Source organism: Furipterus horrens, unplaced genomic scaffold (genome assembly GCF_987537825.1).
Source record: "Furipterus horrens unplaced genomic scaffold, mFurHor1.1.pri manual_scaffold_10, whole genome shotgun sequence".
NCBI classification, from domain to species: domain Eukaryota; kingdom Metazoa; phylum Chordata; class Mammalia; order Chiroptera; family Furipteridae; genus Furipterus; species Furipterus horrens.
The window spans coordinates 66,299,568-66,318,399 of NW_028327180.1; the positions used below are offsets into that span (position 1 = coordinate 66,299,568).

The 18,832-nt window shown below is 55.9% G+C and overlaps 1 protein-coding gene across 8 annotated transcripts in view; it reads right to left on the minus strand.

The window, feature by feature from the left end:
- ACSL6 (acyl-CoA synthetase long chain family member 6) overlaps positions 1–18,359 on the minus strand; it is a 54,306-nt gene extending 35,947 nt beyond the window's left edge. Inside the window, exons 1-2 of one of the 8 annotated variants that reach the window (XM_090288020.1) lie at positions 18,129–18,359; positions 239–459 (exon numbers count right to left, since the gene is read on the minus strand). In XM_090288020.1, coding sequence (XP_090144146.1) covers positions 239–433 — 195 coding nt within the window. In that variant the 5' untranslated portion in view covers positions 434–459; positions 18,129–18,359. Of the gene's footprint in view, positions 1–238; positions 460–5,276; positions 5,449–5,505; positions 5,770–7,777; positions 7,838–9,127; positions 9,318–17,649; positions 17,755–18,128 lie in introns of those variants that run through there. The other 7 variants (XM_090288016.1, XM_090288017.1, XM_090288018.1 and 4 more) reach the window with 7 other exon arrangements.
- Positions 18,360–18,832: the final 473 nt, after the last annotated feature.

Genomic DNA, 18,832 nt, shown 5'->3' on the forward strand with positions numbered 1-18,832 from the left:
GCCCAGGTCAAGGCCAATGTTAGGCTCTGCCCTGGGCTCAGTTTCTGGGAGAGGCAGAAGGGGCCTCTGGTAGGAGATGCTATCCAAGGCAAATGGGGCTTGCTGGCTGGCTCCCAGGGGAAACCAAGACTCTCTGGGCCATCTCAGGTCAAACAAGTCACAATTTTGGCTTCTACATTTCAGAAGCCTGTCCTCTGCCCACTACTCTCCACAGCTTGATGGCTTGCACCCTGCTCACCTCCACTTCCTCTGACTGCATCAGGAGGTTGCACGGTGGCTGCAAGGCCTTTGGCCGGTGAGTGAACCAGTAGGCGAGGATGGCGGCCAGCGCACCCACACTCATGAGGGTGGTAGCTGAAAGGCTGCGGAAGAACTGACCCAAGTCGCCCAGCTCGGGCAGCCGCAGCAGCCTCAGAATCTCCTGTGTCTGCATCTTCTCCAGAATCGAGAGAATGAACTCTGCAAGGAAACAAGAGGCAGGTGAGGGAGGAGACCTGGCAGCATGCGCAGGAAGGTCCTGGGTGTGTCCTCTCACCTGTCTTGGATCACGTGACACAAGGACCTTGGCCAAATATACCACAGGACAGGCCCGGAACTAGTGGGGTGTACAGTCTCCTGTCTCCTGGTACAACACAGTGTATCCCCAGAAGCTGGCTGCCTGAAAGGCCATAGGCCAGAGCCCTTAGCAGTCACACCTAACAGCCAGCCAGCCAGTTCTCCTAAGAATCGTAAGCTCAGGCCCTGACCCATGGCTGACAGCTGCTTCCGTATCTTACAGGGCCTCTGACAGCTCTAGAGTCAATGCCTCCTGAGATCAGGGCCCAGGCGCTCTGCCTCTGTTGTGCGGTCACAGCATTTTGCTTATCTTTGCTCCTGGGGTACAGAGAGGACAGATGGCTGTGGGCATGCCTGGCATAGTGCTCAGCCTGAATGGGGGTGCAGGGGTGCAGACTCCTCCCACTCCATCTCAAAGCTCGTACCCCTAGGCCCAGATCCTGAGGAAGACAGAGTAGGCAAGGGCTGAGTCCACAGACCAGCCCTGACAGATACCTCCAGCCCTCACAGTGTGAGAGCAAGGACCTGCCCGCCAAGGGTCTTGTGGGTGACACACAGGATCTCCCCAGGCCCACATCCTGACCCACCATGGGCTCCCCCTGAAGAAAAGTTGGAGCCAAAGGTGTCCCAGGGCCAGAGGTGATGCTGGTGCCAACTTTCTGAGGAAGAGCAGAGTTCCCATGAGCAGCAGGGGTGGGGCCCAGACACCACTCTGCTGGCCCCAGACTGCTGGCCACTGTGCACTGTGGCCCTGGACCACCACAGGCCAAGCACCAGGAGGCACAGCTGTCCCCATCTGTGCTGTCCTCTCTGGGATCCCGTCAACTAACGTCCAGCTCATGGCAGAGAGGAGCAGGTGTTAAACTGATGGAAGGCAAAGGATCCGAGGCCCAGAGAGAAAGGGCTCAGCAAAGCGCCTGTGCTGTGCACTCCTCGGGTAACCAGCAGCTCTTCAGATAGTGCATGTGGTGGTCAGGGTGCCACACTCCACTACTGCAGTCCAAGAGGACACAGCAGGGGGACATGGAGGATGTCCTGGGGTGGGCAGTGGGAGCACTGCTGTGAGAAGCACTGGTGACTGACCTTGGTTCAGGACCCAGGGGCCCCAGCATCCTCCTGCTAGCTGGTGAGTGAAGCAGTGTTGGCAGGGCAGACCTACAGCCGGTTGACCTCAGGGGTCTGCACTTTGCCCAGGACTGAGGAAGGTAGCCAGGGCTTCCATCCTCAGTCACTGCCCAGTAGGACTTGAGGCTAGAAGTGCTGTATGACAGCTACAGGCCTGCCAGCCCTGGGGGGTTCAGCACTCCAGGACACCATGCTCCCCACTCAGGCACCCTCCTTACCAGCCCACAACCTTTGGGAGTGTGGCTGTAGTTTCCCTTCTTAGGGAAACAGTAAGAAACCCAACAACAGCCACGCTGCAGCCATGGGATATGAGCCCAACAGCAATTGCCTGACCCCTGAGAGAGGAGAGATCTGCTGAAATGCCAGTCAATGGCACTTGCACTAAACTGTACCTTCACCACATCAGAGATGAAGTCAGTGATGTGCAGGATTACTGCAGAGGAAGCAAGTCAAGGTCCCCAGTCCACGTCCTTTCTCCTTCACTTAGAAGCTACATAAGACTGAGCATATCCCACCTCTCTGGACCTCCACTTCCCCTTCTTTAAAAGGGGGAGAGGATCAAGTTCCTTGTATTGTATCTGACATAGTGAGGGGCATGCTGGGACCAGAGGGTTGGCTGAGGGGGTGCTTGTCAGCAAGGAGGCTGCTGGGCCCAGACGCTGGCCTCACCAGAGTTTATGCTCCACACGTGGCATGACAGGCTGTCTGGGTCCTGGGAACACTCACCAGCTTCCCGGAGCTTTGGTTGCTCCCCAGAGAGCAGGGAAAGTGGGCCCCAGCCAGAGAGAACATTCTTTCTGAGTTCCTGAGCCAGAAGCTGTGCTACCAGCAGCCTCCATGAGCTGGATCAGTTTAAGACCATTCGACAGGAAGGAACCACTCCTGGTGTAGGCTCAAATCAAGGTTCTTCATCAGCAAAGCAGAGGCCCAGCTACAGACCATAGTGAACCCACCAAGGAAAACTGCTCTGGGGAGAGTCCTGCCCAGTTGGCCAGCTTGCTTCCTTGGGCCCATCAGATAAGCGACTTACTACATAGTGGACAATCCAGATACTCCACAGGCACTTGGGTTGGGCTCTGAGCTGACTGACGTTTCCTCTAACGAGCAGAACTGACTCAATAGACTGGGAAGCCAAGCCTCAAGCAGTTACTGCCCAGCCCCTAAAAGCTCAGCTCCATGGAACCAAAAGTTTTAGAGAAAATCTGGAATTGCACTACACTGGTCCCTGGTCCTTGGCAGTTGCTCACAGGCCCTAAGCTATAGTAGAACATTGTGGCATCTGCTGCAGCGCCAGGTTTTCACAGAGCACAGCCCAGAATGGCCAGAGCCCTCATCCTCCTGTTGTCAACCCACCTAACCACCCATCCACCCATCTGCTCGTCCACCCATCTACCTACCAGCCCATCCATCCAATCATCCACCTACCCACTACCTACCCACCCACCCATCCACCCACCCACTCACCCACCCATGCATTCACCTAGAGGTCCTGCTCTCACTAGCTCAGTTTTAGGCACTGGGATAAGCCAGGTGGGGGCCTGCCCTCAGCCCCATGGGGCTGCAGTGTGGTTTGGGGCTGGGATCAGGCCTGAGGAGCCAGAGGAGGTGCCCGCCTCAGGTAGGGAGGCTCAGCGCAGGATACTGGCAGAGACTGACAGATCAAGAGGAAAGGGGGTCCCGAGCAGAGGGAAGCAAATACACAAAAACCGGGGTGGAGGGAGATTACTGAGCACTAAGCGAACTGAATGTTCTATTGAGGAAGAAGTCCTGAGCCCATGAAATCTTATACAAGGGTCAGCGCCACAAGTCTGAGGATGGTGTCCCAGATGTGCTGAGCTTTCAGAAGTCACCAAAGTGTCACAGCCCCCAGGAGAGGGAAGAACAGACCTCCTGAATTCTTGGGGTCTGGGAAGCCCTTGCCTATACACAGCACTGTTGGATTCCCACAGCAGCTCCCTGGACTCACTATAAGGTGGAGAACAGAGACTCCACTGAAGAAATTATCTGCCATTTACAGGTACACAGTCAGCGCATGAGGGATCCAGGACGCAAGCCCCAGATGACAGCCTCCCGAACCTCTGCCTCGGATTGTGCCGCCACCCCACCCCTGCCAACATCACACCACCCATGCCCACGACCCCTGCTCTCCTCTGCAGGAGTGCTGAGCCAACAACAAACCAGCTCCAGAACTGTTCAGAAGAGCCTGGGCCCGGGATGTAGGGGTTGTGGGGCCGTGCTAGGCCACCAGAGCGTGTGAGTGGGAACAAGCCGGTCAGACCCATCCCTGTTCTTTGCCGTAGACCCTCTAAGGGTGGGCTCCCTCCTGGACTCACATGAAGAATTCTCCATAGTCTCAGGGGGCTGGGTCTTTCTCCTCCAGGAAGCCTACCCGCCTGGCATGATGGAAGGTAGTGAGAAAGGGCCTGGCCACCCACTCCTCCCCTGGCTCCTACTTAGTGCCCACCAATAAGATCTCGGAAGTGGCAGCAGCTCCTCTTCCCTGTGGCTGGGCCTGCACCTCTCTCCCTGGCTGGGCAGTGACCAGAGGGTGCCATTCTTCCAGGCTCATGGGCTTCTCAGAGTCAATAATGCTTGCCTTTACCCTGAGATCCTCTCCAGACCTGGAAGCCATTGTAGGGCAAGGCTAAAACTCAGGTCCTCTGAGGACATGGGCCTCAGTCAGCCTGAACCACCAAGCCCTTGGCAAGGGGCAGGGGAAGGCCTAGCCTCTCCTTCTCTGGTGCACCCAGTCTAGAATACCAAGTGGTGGCACAGGCGAGGGGACTGGGACCCCACCACCACCTCACCATGACCTGTGCTGACTCAGGGCACATGCAAGGTGGGTAGTGAGAGTCAGCTCTCCGAATCCAGCAAGGGAGAGAATAGGAAGAAGGGGACCCTGGCAGGAAGCATGTGGCTTCAAGGTGGCAGTGACAGAGGCCAAGTTCCACCCAGAGCACAGTCTCTGTGGAGGTGGCCCTGGGGCCCATGGCTGGGCTTCAGGAACCCCCTGCTGGTCTATCCTCCCAAGCCCAACACTCTAGACCTTCACAGTCTCGCTCAGTAGCTCCATCAGCGACACCCCCAAACGTCTCTCAAACCCAAATACTCTGCTGCACCCCACCACCCCGGGCCTGGTGCAGCCACCCCTGGGTGCAGCCCAGAGGCCTGCAGAAGCCTCCTCACTCGTTTTCTGGCTCGGAGCAGTGCTTACACTGGTACCAAAGTCACTTTCCTGATACACAGATGCAACCATCATGCCTCTACTACATCAGGACAAAAGCGCCAACTACGCATGCTGTCACAGAGGCCCTCTGTGACCCTTGGGCTCTTCCCTCCCCTCAGAATCACGCCAGCTTCCCTGTGTCAGTCAGCCTGCAGCGGTGTAGGGATTCTTGTGACAGGGTTCTGGGTCTCTACAAATGTCTGAGGACTTCAGAAAGGGGTGTGGGGGTGGAGAGCACAAGGCAAGCCACCAGATAATCAAAGTACCTGCTCGACACCCAATGAATAGCTGGGGGTGGGGTAGGGGGAGAATCACAATTGCTGCCAGGGCTAGGAAAGGGTCTGAAGAGGAGTTCTGGTGCTGAACTGACCTGGGTCCAAATCCTGGCTCAGACTCCTGATAGCTGTATGACCTTGGACAAGTCACTTCACCCCTCAGGGCCTCATCTTGAACAAGTTCAAGGATAGAGAGTACAGTGCCAGGCACGTAGAAAGGGAAACACTCAGAGGACAGTAGTGAGCTGAAGCTGTCCCTCCATCCCTTTACCAGCCTCTGGGACACAAAGACCACTTGCAGCAGTACTTGCAGTCACACCCTACCTTTCCAGTGGGCTCCTGGCACTGTGGAGGCAGCTGAGCTGGTCCTGCCAGTACCAGCCTCCATTTATAAAGGATGTGTGGGGCTCAGAGAGAGAGCTTACCACATCTTGATCAAAGCACAAAAGCGGCGAAGGCCCTGTCCCATGTCTGCCCTCCTGGGACAGCGGATGGCAATGGCCGCCTGCTCTGAGAAGCCGGTGGTGTTGCAGGCATGAGCAGTGGTGGCAGAGGCTCCCTGGCAGCCGTGGGAGCAGGTCTGGCAGGGACCCGGGCACAGAACAGCTCTGTGAGAAGCTGCTGGTCCCTCAAGGGCCCCGCTGGCCCCCCTCCATTTGCACACTGGGCGGGGCTGGCTCAGATCAGCTCAGAGCTCAGCAACCCAGCGTTAACCCCCACTCTGCCAGGTTGCAGGAGCCTCAGTTCACACCCCTCTGCATGCCACTGCACCCCCTTTGCTCCTGGAGAGGAGTTTGCCAGATGGGTTGCTTAAGGACAAAGCCTCCTTACACATCCATTTGTGACACTGACTGAGGGCCAGGGCCTCTGCCATGGGCTGGGGACCTGCAGCCAGTAGGGGGGTTGGGGGTGGGAAGGAGTGGGAGTGGGCAGGGATGCCAGGCCTCAGGGACTGAAGGAGGCCTGCCCTATGGCCAGGAGACTATACCTCATCCCGCCCCTCCCAGGGGCTGCCTCCTCTCCCCACCCTCCACAAGGTCACAGCCAGTCTACTTGGGGAGAAGGAAACTGGTCACAGTCACAGATAAAACATCTGCTCAGAGAGGCTCTGGGTAGTGGGGACACTCCGGACCAAGGGTCAGGGGTTGCAGGTGGAAGACACTGGCTCATCTCCTCCACCGGAAGAGGCGTCTTCCTGGGGCATGGCTGTCCTGGAGCCGGAACCCACACCTGGGCCTGCTGGAACCAAGCCTGAGCTCTGAACTCCCCAGCACTCCTGGCAGACAGACTGCAACACTGTGGTCCTGGGACTCCCAGGGTCTCACTCCTGTGAGGTCTGTTGCCACAGGGTGAGGGATGGGGTTGGGGATCAGGTATGGCCTACTTTCACACCTAGTTCTACGACCAGCATGGGCTGGGCACACAGTGGGCACCAGATGGCTACTGCTACAGAGTGAGAGAAGAGCCCAGCTCAACCCTCGCCCCAGGCGCTGCCCGCAGTGGGCGTTTCTGAGCCTCTCAGCACTGGGCCGCTGCTATCCCCCTAAACCCAACTTACATCCTCTGTAGCAGGACCAGCCGAGGCCATGGCGTGGTGCTCTCAGCCCCTCCTGAGAGCTGTTTGCACAACTTGACTGGCAACTGTATAGCGCACAGGCCTTGCAACACCTCCCCGGGGGTGATAGTTTCTACTGCTCACTCCACCACCTGAGGACAGGTCCCTGCACCAGCAGCCCTCACTGGGTACTTGGCACAGCTTTCTGGGCCCCTAGACTCCAGCCTCAGCCAACCTACTAGGAGGAAGCTTTAAAATGCGCAAATGCCTGAGGACCCAACTTTGGCCCACAAAGAAAGCCCTTTCCCCTGCCTCATTGGCAGGTCTCCTACTCTTCTCTAGACATCTTCAGAGGTATCTTTGAATACAAGAAATGCTTCCCTTAATGCTTCTCAGGGCTGCTTCTGGGGCAGAAAAATCGGGAAGCTACAACCAAGGTGCTGGCTGAAAGGGAACTGCATAGGGTACGGGGCCATGGAGCCACAGCAGTTCTGCTCCAGGAAGTGTGGGGCCCAGTCACTGGGTGAAAACGAGCACAATCTCACCAACACACCTGCGTGACCCTCATCTGCAGGGACGCAAACAGCAGCCCACACGTGGCCCACATCCACCCGGTCCACACAGGGACTCACACTGATCTCCGCTGTGACAGAAAGGCTTTACCTCCGTCTTCCCCTTGGGTTTTCATTAGTTTCAGAAGCACAGTGACTGGGGCACAGCTGGCGCTTAGAGCCGCCTCAAGCCCGACCATACGTCCCCCAGGATAGATGGCCCGTGAGTCAGGGTTGCTAGGTTACAGGTAGCTCACCCACCAAGCCTCCCTGAGGAGCCTGGTTATAGCTCTGAAGGTTCAGTGAAGCCTCTGGAGTGTAGAAAGGTACAGCTGTGCCTGACCACTGCTCAGGGCCACTTGTACTCATCAGCTCAACCTTGCAGGGAACATGCCTCCTCACAGCAATTCACGGGGAGTGGGAAGCAGTCTCTACTGTCCTCAGCCCCCATCCCCCATCCTCATGCCAGCACCTCAAGAATCTCACTCACCCTAAGACCTGGTCAGGGACCTTGGGCCCACATGAGGAAAGCACCGGGAAGCCAGGCTCAAACAACACTTTCAGAAACTGAAAAATATAAATAGCCTTGAGCACAGAGGAGCAAAGAGAAACACAGTGTCTTTTGCCAGCTCTGAGATAAACGTTCTTCCTACAGAGCAGGCTCCACAAAAGTCTCAGAGCAAAGAGGAGCAGCAGAGGTTAAGACAGTGGCAGTGTTCCCTTTGGAAATGTCTCTGGGGTATGATGACTAGGACTGATAGAGTAGATGAGCCCCTGCCTTGTCATCCCTCCTTCCACACCAAGCCCTGGAACAGCAGGCCCAGCCCCAGGATCCTGGTGAGGGCCACCCAAGCAGAGGAAAACCCCCTGGCCAGGCCCCACTGTGCAGACAGCCAAGATCTGGGGCTGCAACATGACCCTCTTCCCTGCCAACCAGTCCTATTAGGGCTGCCAGGGTCCTGGCCTCAGGAGCAGCGATCCGTTTCCACCACCAGCGCAGACTGAGGACAACTGCAAACTCTACAGGTTCAAGCTCAGTGAAGGGCTACTCCTGGCAGGGCCAGGCTCTCAGAGCAACTATAGGTGTCCAGGCCCCAGGGTACAGGGTGTGACCACCTCCAGCTAGTGGGAAGTTCCTTAAAGTAGGGAGGTGTCCTGCTCAGACCCGGTTGGGGCCCTTGAACTGGGGGGAACAGGAGAGGGATTTGCTTGCTCCCTTTTTCACTCAGGAGCACCTGGGGACACCATCCTCTGGGAGGGAGGCACAAAAGACAGAACCTGAGGCCCGTCCTCAGTCAGGGAGGGGCAGCAAGGAGAGGATTAGGAGCACGGTAGGAAGAAGGGATAAGAAAGGGACAGAGTGGAAGAAGTGGGCTGTGAAGTCCCAGGAAGAGCCTGGAAGATGCTGGGCTCCTGGGAAGGAGGCAGTGGCCAGGCTGCACTGAGAATGGGGTCAGGAAGCTGAGGCTGGGAGGATACCACTTAGCTGCAGAAGGAAAAGGTTGTGGTTGGTTCTGTCTACCCCCCTCATGCCTTTGAAGTCATAGCCTCAAGCTAACAGTACCCACCAGCTCACCTGACCTTGTACCCTGGGGTTTCAGGTTGTAAAAGTGCCCTAGGCAAGCTTGGCCTCTAGATCCTGCCAGAGGGCTGGCTGCTGCAGGCAGGTCTGGGTCCTTGACCCACCATTCCAGGTGTCAGAGAACAGACAACGAGCAGAGAAAAGAGTTTTGCTTTTGGTTAAAGGTACATTTTCTGGCAAATTTGATACAGCTTAACTTTCTGGCTTCCCCACACTCTGGCCAAGTTCCTCTTCTGAATGACACAAGAAGAAACAAACCTGAATTTTGCTCAGTTCAGCAGAAGACTGTGCTGGTCAATGGGACTCTGCCACCTCCTGAATCATCCCTCTGGAAGCTAGGGCCACATAGCAGCTGCTGCCGCCTCTCACTGCCTTCTGGCCAGGTCCTGTTGTTGGCCAGTTTGACCCCATGGCATCCACAAGGTTAATGCCAGGCTCCAGCAGCTCAGCCCTCAGCTGGGCAGGGAGCACTGAGAACTCAGGCCTCCTTTTCAAGGCCAGGGTGAATGGGAAATATGCAAATGACCCCTGGGAGGAGAGGAAAGGCAGGGAGGGCCTGCTGCTGGCAGGCCTGCAACTCTGCTCTGGGCCTGTCACATGGAGGAGTTTGTATTCCTGCCTTGGCTCCAGCCTGGCCAGGCTGGGGCTGTTCTCACCGGAAAACAAAAATCTCTTTCAGACCAAAGCAAAATGAGGACTGGCTAGCCCAGGAAGGCTGGTGGACGTTGTTCACGCTGACCCACCGAGAGCACCCATCTCCTGGATTCTCACTGAACCCACCACCTTTCCAGAGGGAGCTGGAGGCTCTGTGGCCCCCAGGGAAAGCTCTGCATCAGGTCAGGGGTGGGCCAAGAGATGGATGGCCCATTCTGCTGCTGTTGGTTTTGTCTTTCTCAGAAGTAATACTGGATGGGTCTGAGGTCTAAGGAAACTTTGGTAATTCTCATGGTGTTGATGGTAAACATGGAAAAAGAAGTAGGGCCCTGGCTAGGGAGCTCAGTTGGTTAGAATGTCATCCTGATACACCAAGGTTGTAGGTTCAATTCCAATCAGAATACGTATAAGAATCAATCAACCAATGAATGCATTAATAAGTGGAACAACAAATCCACGTTTCTCTCTCACTCTCTCTCCTTTCTTCTCTCTCTAAAAATCAATCAATCAATAAACTAATTAAAATAAGGCAAAAATAAAATACTATTTTAAAAAAGAAAAAGAAGTGGGAAGGAAACGTGATGGTAAACAACAGGCCTTATAGTGCACAAAGTGGGCTTTCAGGAATGGGGGCCACAGGTGTCCCTGCCTGCCCCCACAGTGCCACTGTCACCTGTGCGCCCGCACTGTGAGTGGGCTTTGTGGTAACCCAGCATCCGGGGTGCGCCATCACTAGCTTCTGGAACACTCCAGGGTTTGGACTCCATCCTCAACAAAGGCACTACAACAGGGTCCAACTTCAATCTTTTGCAGACTTTCAGAGCCAGAAACGCTGCTGTGCTAATGCCCTAGGCCCACTGGAAGCTGTCCATTAACTACAGTGCAATCCTTGTACCCTATGGAGCGTGGGTGCTACTCAGATGCCCGCCAACAGGAGTCAATGACACAGTAAGGTGGTATGGCCTGAGAGGCAATCTAGGACCAAACCACTTCAGAAGGGATTCTGAAGCCACAGGAGGGTCGGTGGACACTCTGAAGACCTCCTGCAACCCATGGGAAATGGGCCTCCTCAGCCTCTCAGCCCAAAGAAAGCGCCCACCTCTGATGGCTATCCTGTCGCCTCCCATCAGGGCCACAGTGTGCACAGAGCTCACAGAGTTGCCCCAGAGAGGAAGGGGAGTAAGGGGGGCTTCATAGGTCACAGTCTTGCCTGCTATCTGACCCGTGGCAAGGATATCAGAGACACGTGTACACAATCTTCCCACCAGTTCACTGGCCAGGGGTAGGCCCATCACCCCCCTTTCCCTCCACCACCCCAGAGAGCCAGGCTTGTGGGGAGAGCCTACAAGCAGGGTGGGGGGCTGAGTATGGGTGAGTCAAAGGTGTCCCCTCAAGATCCACATCCAAGCCATCTGCTGGAAGGTCCTGTCACTGTTAATACTGAAGTTCTCTGGCCACTAAGCAGGGTCCTGGGTTCTAGAGGGCTCTAGGGGGCCAGAAACACTGCCCCTTCCTAAGTCAAGGGCCACCTCAGGCCTGGGTGGGTCCCCACTGAGGGCTCTTTCTCTGTGCTGATCACTGCTTTCTTCTCATTGGCTTCTAGGGCTTCACTGTCCAGAATCTGGCCAACCTCCTGGTCCAGTCTCCCTGGCTTGCCCACATCTCATCTTGCTGCTCTATCTCAGCTCTGACGACCTTCTCATCCCCATCTCTGACTGTCCTTGCTGTGTGGCCTCCAGCTGGCCTTGCTGTCCTATCCTTGGTTGACTTCACTGTTACTCCTGATGGCCCTTCTGCTTATTTGGCAGGATCTGCTGTCAGTGCCCAGAATGGTTTATCGCCATGGCTGAGATGGTTGATGGTCAGTAGGAGCCTCACAGGGGAGTCTTAGCCCCGACCATCCTGGAGGCAAAAAAAGGATTTAGTAGCAGGGCCAAATCCTGCTCAGCCCCTCAGGATCGACCCCTGCACTGCTGGGCCTGGCTGCAGTGTGCTGGGAGGAAGGCAGGGCCCCTGGCAGGGTCGGTCGGTGGGATCTGTCTCAGAGCTGCCCATTCAACCTGTCCTCTCTCTCACTCCTCCAATCACTAGGTCTGTTCCTGGCTCAACAGGTGCCAACTCAGATTTGTGTAACCCAGGGTCTGAAACTGAGATGCCCATTGTTCCCTCACTGGCACCATCTCCACCTGGCCTCCTGCTCCAGAGGCCCAGGAGACAGCTGTCTCAGAATGCACGACACCTGAGTGGGCAGATGGCAAGTCAGAAGCTAGCCACCCCTGACTCTCCACAGACACCTCCCAAGAACATGTCTGGAGTAGCTGCAAAAAAAAAAAAAAAAAAAAAAAAAAAGGTGTTTCCAGGAAGAGCAGGTGAATAGGCACAGGTAGGACTTCTTGGGATTTGAAACCCTTTGGGCTCTGAGATGACAGGTTGGACCTCAGCTCAGCTCAGAATTTGTCCCAGCCCACTTCCCATCTTCCTACTTCTGCATGTCACAGATCCCAAGCCTCACATGAATCAGAAGCCACACAAAAGGACTAGGTCTGAGAATGACCATACAGACCACAGGCTCCGAGAGTGCCTAGGCGACAACGAGGACCATCCCTGGGCCTGCTGCAGGACAACCCCCAGGGCCCAACGTGGTATCTTGCCCACAGCACCCACGTCCTACAGCCAAGTGGATGTTCAGTGGGGACTCTGGGGAGGCCAAAGCAGGAGTAGAGCCATCACACCAGACCATCCAGGGAGCTGCAGACCTTGACTGGGGCCTCCTTTCCACTCTGTTTGGCCAGAGCTCTCAGCTTACTGGGAGACTGGGAATTTGGGAGCTCTAAGGAAACTATAGGATCTTCTCCTAAGAGAAGGCTACATGCCACAGAACCAGTCATCCTGCAGCAGCAGGTTCCATTCTTTCCTTCATGTCTGGGGTCCTCCTTCTGATCTTGTTCTCAGCACTAAGAGTTGTCCAGTGAAGGCTGCCCCGGACCCTGCCTACAAGGAGTTCACACCTGCTTTCCCCTATTGCATCTAGCGCATTGGCTGAGGCCCATCTGGGCATAGAGCCTGGCACTTAGTAGGAGCAGACTCAAGGTCTGTTGTTTGTTGATCGACTTGCAGTGTGAAAATGGCTAATAAAACACATCAGCATTAAAAGAAACTTCTCAGGGAGCTGTTCATATCACTCATGTAGGCAGTAACACTGACTCACACTGTGTGCCCGCCTTGGCACTGCCCTCAAGAAGATCAAAGGGCTAGTGGGGGAGGCCAAAGACTAGTTCAGCGGAAGGTGTGCCACCAGGGGATACATGTGGCTTGCAGGGCGCAGGGACAGTGCCACCTTGGCTACCTACATGCCCGGTTTGAGCTGTATGTCTTTGCTGCAACCACTGCACAGAACAAAATCCATGCTGCCTGGCCTGGCGTTCTAGGGCCTGCAGAGCCCCGCGCTGGTGACTTCACTGGCCAAGCAGAGAATGTCCTAGATCTCAGTTAATCCTATTGCCAATCTTTCCTCACACAGGTCTATCTGCCTGGAATGCCTTTTCTTTCCTTATGCCCTTTCTGCAGGTCAGAATCCTACACCCCCTTTCAAGAAGGCCCAGCTCACATTGTTATAATCAGCTAACACTTAATGAGTCCTTTTCCTGTGTGCCAGCCCTTGATCATGGAACATCACACCCATCCTCTCTTAAACCCTGTCCTGTCTGTGCCCACAGACAGCCTGTTGGAGGGGCTCAGACCCTACCTGACCTGTGCATGGTGGTCCCTCCCTGGACTGGCAGTTGGAGGATGGGGTCTGGCTCACAGCTCCTAGGAGCTGCTTCACCACTGAACCTCCCTGTGTCTTAGTGCTTCATCTATTCAGTGGGATAACAACATGACAGCATTGGGGGAGAGGAAAGGAAAGCTTGGGGGATTGTAGAAGAACACAGTGCTTGACACATGGTAGGTGTTCAGGGAAAGAGCAGTCAAGACAGCATGCCTGCAATACTTCTCCGTAAAGAAAACTTTCCCCTACCCACAGTACTTCATTCAGTGAATATTTGAGTGCTTACCCTGGCTGGTTTGGCTCAGTGGATTGAGCGTCGGCCTGAGAGCTAAGTGTCGCTGGTTCGATCTTCCAGTCAGGGCACATCAGAGAAGGAAAACTCTGACTCCAAAAAACCTCCGCTGCCTTGCGGCATACCTCTTCAGGGGAAAGGCTAAGGGAGTAAAGCCCGACAGAAAATCCGGAGCCGGAGTCCCTAAGGCGGTTTGACGTTGTAGTCAACACCGGCAACTCCTGCGGCGCACCTGAAGCCAAGCTGTATTGACTCCGTCTTTCCCTTGGACCCTTCAGCTGCGAAGAGAGGGGGGAGGCTGCTGCATGGGCAACAGCAGACCCTCCATATCACCCTGCCCAGGCTCTGTAGCTTCAGCTTCACTGGAGAGGACACTCCAGCGTCATCGCAAGATGTCGATTCAACACGGGAGGAGACAGATACCGTGTCACTCCCGAGTCGGACTGCACAGCCATTCTCGGCGGTGCAGATAGACTCCTAAGAAGCTACACCATCGTCTCTCGAGACGGACGGCTGCCGACGACGACTATGTGCCAGGCACTGGCTAGTTACACACTGAAGCTTCTATTATACAAACACCTATAACTTTTGCCTCTTTTTGCAAATAAGCTGGAGCTTCATGCTCACTTATCCTGCTTGCTGTGTGTAGGGGATAGCCCTGGGTCCCAACTAGGGTTGTCGCTGAGCCAAATTCGGCCTTTGAATGTCAACCTAGAGCCCTTATAATCACAAGAAACAGGAGACCAGCCTGAGAGCAGAATGTCCTGGCTCTGGTTGCCCCCTGGTGTCTGTGTGCTCTCACCGCAACCACCCAGTATCCTACTCTGGGCTGGAGAGGGTGAGGTGAGAATTCTCCCACATGGTGGTGTGCCCTGTGCAAGTCCAGGCTGTCTTTGTTGAGGCATGTCCTCAGCTGCTCTGCTTGGAGCTCCATCATCCATCAAGGTCCTAGCTGCTTCCCTGGGACCCCTAGCATGGTTCCAGACCTCACACCAGTCCTCCACCCTTGTGGGGGTCTAGGGGGGTCAGCGGAGGAGATCTTATAGGGCTGAGCTGAGCCAGGCTGTGCAAGTCTGCACCTGCCCTGGACACCTACAGCCAGAGGGCTGCCACACCAGTCTCTGCCACAAGGCCGCCACTAGGGTCACACTGGGGCCTCCTACCGCTCCATTCCTGGGGCTCAGCCTCCAATGGGCCACATCTATTCTCATACACATCACAATAGCCTCCCGCTGCTCTCCCAGGCTGCACTCTTCCTGCTGGCTCAGCCTGGACACTACAGCTAGTCGGGGGCTTCTCTGCCCCCTAAATGAAAGCTTCTCCTCCAGGACCCCATTTCTATCCAGACGCCTTCCTCCACCCACAACTTAGGCTCCCCATTCACAAGACCCTGAAGACCCATCCCCCACCATGGTTCTTCCTGCACACCTTTGCTGGCCTGATTTCCTCTACCTGGAGTTTGGCCTCCCTGCCTTTGACAAACACCCCTCTATACTGCAAAAGTGCACTCAGTTGTCATTGCTGGCTGGGTATACAGTTGAGCAGACTGGACCCTGTACAAGGGCATGGTGCTGCATCAGCCTGGGGGAAGGGGTGTCCTCCTAGAAATTCATCTACTTTGCACAATGATGCCATATAGGCAGGCAGGAGTGTCAGCCCATTGCTCCCACAGTCCTCTGAGTGCTGATGGTGCAGAGACCAGGCACGGCATCTGACTCATGCCGGATATATGTGATCTGTTTCCTTGTTTACTACTCAACACACGGGGACTGTGGGCTGGCCTCTCCAGCAGGGAGCAGGGCAGATGCAGCCCTTGCTCTCAGGAGCTCAGAGCACATGGCTGCATCTCCCAGATAGTCAGTTCCTCCTCTGGCAGCTCCCTGCTACCCTTCTCATCCGTCATTCTCTCTCTGTGGCCCCTTGAAGGCAGTCCTTGTCTCCCTAGGGCCAGATTAGGTGGCAAAAAGCACATAACTCTACAAAAGGGTGATATCACCTTAAGGTTTTCTGTTTTGGGCTAAGCCAATGGGTTGTGGCAGCTGCAAGGCAGAACATGTTCTCAGTTTTAGCTTAGGGGTTCCCTCTGCCCCCAGAGAAAGGCTGGGGTCCAGGTGAGGTACCAAGCAAAGTGAATGCATTATCTGGGAGTGTCCCAATGTGTGTCTGGGGTGTTCTACCCAAAGAATGCCATACACCGGCCTCAGTTTCTTAGACCAAGTGTGGCATCTTGAGGAAATTCCTCTTTGTGTTGAGAAGTTTGGCCCCCAGGGTGGCAGCTGCCACTTGCATAAGATTTGACCACTCCAAGGCCCTTGTACAGCCCCCCAGGGAGGCAGCTTCCCCATTCAGGGAGGCACCTGACCACTTTGGGAAATGCTCCACAATGAAGCAGGGCAGAAGACCAGTCTGAGTCAGTACCTGCTGAACCCTACTTTCAGACAAGGACTCCGCACTTGAAGGGCTTTTTTTCTTAGGCTATTGATGACTCCTGGCACATGTGGCCCTGTAGCCCTCAGATACCTCCCAGCAGCCACAGACAACCGAGGCTCCGGAGAGCTGGCTGGGTGGGGGCCTTCCAAGAGTAGGGCAAAGGGGTCCTTGTTCTGAGACTGTCACCCAGGCAGTACATGGTGGCCATTACTCTCACCAACATTTGTGGGATGACTCCTGTTCCTTCCCTCTGACCCCAGCTATAGCCCGACCTTGCCTGTTGGATGAGCACATCAGGCCCCGAGTGGCCCTGCACGGACACTGGCAGACAGAAGGAGCTTAGGGAGAGAAGGGGATTAGAGAGGCTTCACCTGACCCTGGATCAGGGGACATGTCCCTGTGGCCCAACTCAGGGCAATGGGCGTTGTGTGGGAGGAATGAAGGCCTGGCCCACCAACTTTCTAGTGTCAGGCCTAATACCACCAAGCACTTAATGATGGTTGATCAGTTAAAACTTCATATGGAACCCTCGTCTGCCAGATATTATCCGTGTGACACTGCACAAGTCAATTAACCTCTGAACTTCAGTAAAAAAGGGGAAAGCTCCACCAACCTCTTAGGATTTGCTGTGAATATTAAATAACATGCAAAGTTTCAGGTAGGATTCCAAAAGGGTCAGCTCTCCCCCTTCTTTGGCTCAAAAAGAATCTTATTCCCTCCTCTGATGCTATTTGAATGCAAAATAGTAAACACTAACATTCACAGAGCATTTGCTCTAGGCTAGGTCCAGTTTAAGACCAGTTTGAGGTTCAAGCATTTAAGTACGTTATCAGCTGAATCTGCACCTGGGGTGGGGTGGGGTGGGGGGAGACCCTTCAGTGCATTAATGCCGGGTTCACAAAAGGAAGGCCGGGCAGGCGCAGAGTTGGCGGAGGAAGGGGCCTGTGGCGAGGCCCCAGGTGTGCGCAGAAGGAAGGGGAAGAGTTCTGAGCAGGGAGGGATTCAGAAGAGGTCCTCACAGCCTCCTGCGAGACTGCAGCGGTGAAGCTGACTCCTGTGCGGGGGATGGGGACACACGCTCTGAGCAGAGCTGAGGAGTCAAGGGAATCCCGCTTTACAGAAACCTTGTACTCTGGCTGAAGGGTGGGCAGGGAGGGGTCGTGAGGAGACCCCTTACCGAAATCAGGAAGCCCCAGGTGAGTCCTTGTTATGTTGCTCACCTGCTGCGGGACCTATGGAACCAACACCCTCACTTTCGGACCCTAGAGACGGACAAGGATATACTAAGTCTGTCCCTGAACTTGGCCTTGGGGGACGGATGGGCTCAGGGCCTAGTCTGATCAGTGAATAGTCCTTGCCATGAGGGGAGGGGAAGAGGCCGCGAGAACTGGAGGGAGGTTGCCGTGCGGTCGCAGCGAGCAAGGGCCCTCATTTCTGTAGACCCACCCAACTGCCTCTCAAACCCGCCGGTGCCCGCCAGAATTGGGGGGGATGGTGACCTGGGCGGCTTGGGGGAGGAGGGCTTGAAGAGATGGCTTGGCAGCTGGGGCTGGAGGTTCACCCTCACTTGAGACCAAGACCCCCACCGCGCGCTGGACCTGGGGGGTAAAACACCAGGACGGGGTGGGAACTTACCCGCTAACAGCCATAGAGAGCCCCCCGAGACGAGGAAAAAGGTCAGCATGTCCGCCAGTGGGGCCCGGACTGGCCCGGCACCACCTCCCCGGCCCGCAGCTCCGCAGCCCCGCAGCCCCAGCAGTCGCCGCGCCGCCGCCGGGTATTTTTAGCCCCCGCCCCCTGCTCCGCAGCGCCCCCTCCCCGTGCCGCGGCTGAGCCTCAGTGGGAGGGGAAGGGCGCGGCCTGCGCTTCGCACGGGAGCCCCCAGCCTGCCCTCATCCCGCCTGGGTCTGCGGGCGACTCGAGCACACAGGCGCCTCGGAACCGCTGAGGCCCCTGACGGGGGAGGGGCCTGGCCGCAGCGCGGACCAGCAGTCTCCGCCTCCGCCCCCAACGTCAAGACCCGGCGTTCCGGGGAAACCGGCAGAAGAGGGGCGCACGGGGGACCAGCGCGGGAGCGTGACACCGCATCCACCCCACCAATGCGCGACTCTTACCTCACGCGACCCTGGCTTTTATAGCTCAGGTGGCAGAGGGGTTGCGATCACTTGTCCTAGGAGGCACACATGCCTGTGGGCTGCCGCCAGCTGACGCAAACCTGAGGGCTGGAATTGGCAGACACCGGGGTCCTCTGGGTGTCAAGTCTGCAAGGTAGTGAGGAATGAGGGGTGAGGTTCTTTCTAGTCTCTAGCAGAGGGGTTAGCTAGGCCAGATAGTGCCCAGATCCTCTGGGACTCCAGTCGTTCTAGTTCCCCTGTGGAAAGATTGGATCTGAGGCCGCCCAAGGTCAGAGGGGGTTCTATGTAATCACAGGCTGCCCAATGAGGTAACATGAGATCATAGGAAACCACATGGAATCACAGGTGTCTCAAAGGACACAGACAATCACGATCTGTATACACAACCACACGTGGCATCTCATAGCTACAGTGAATGGCCACACGGCTACCCAGTGTCAAAAATGGACACACTGCTGGCTGTGGGGTTGGACGCCTTCTGTTCCTGTGCCTGTGGCTGAAAGGAGAAAGCCCAGTTGCACATTTTTCGGAAAGAAGTGTAGATACACCTGGATTTCAAGGTCACCTTCCCCCAACACTCTTGCCTGTTCTCAAAATAGGCATGTCCCACTAGTCCTCCAGCACCAAGGACAGTGCTCCGGCAGCCCAACCCTTTGTATACACAATGTATGCGGTCCTCCAGC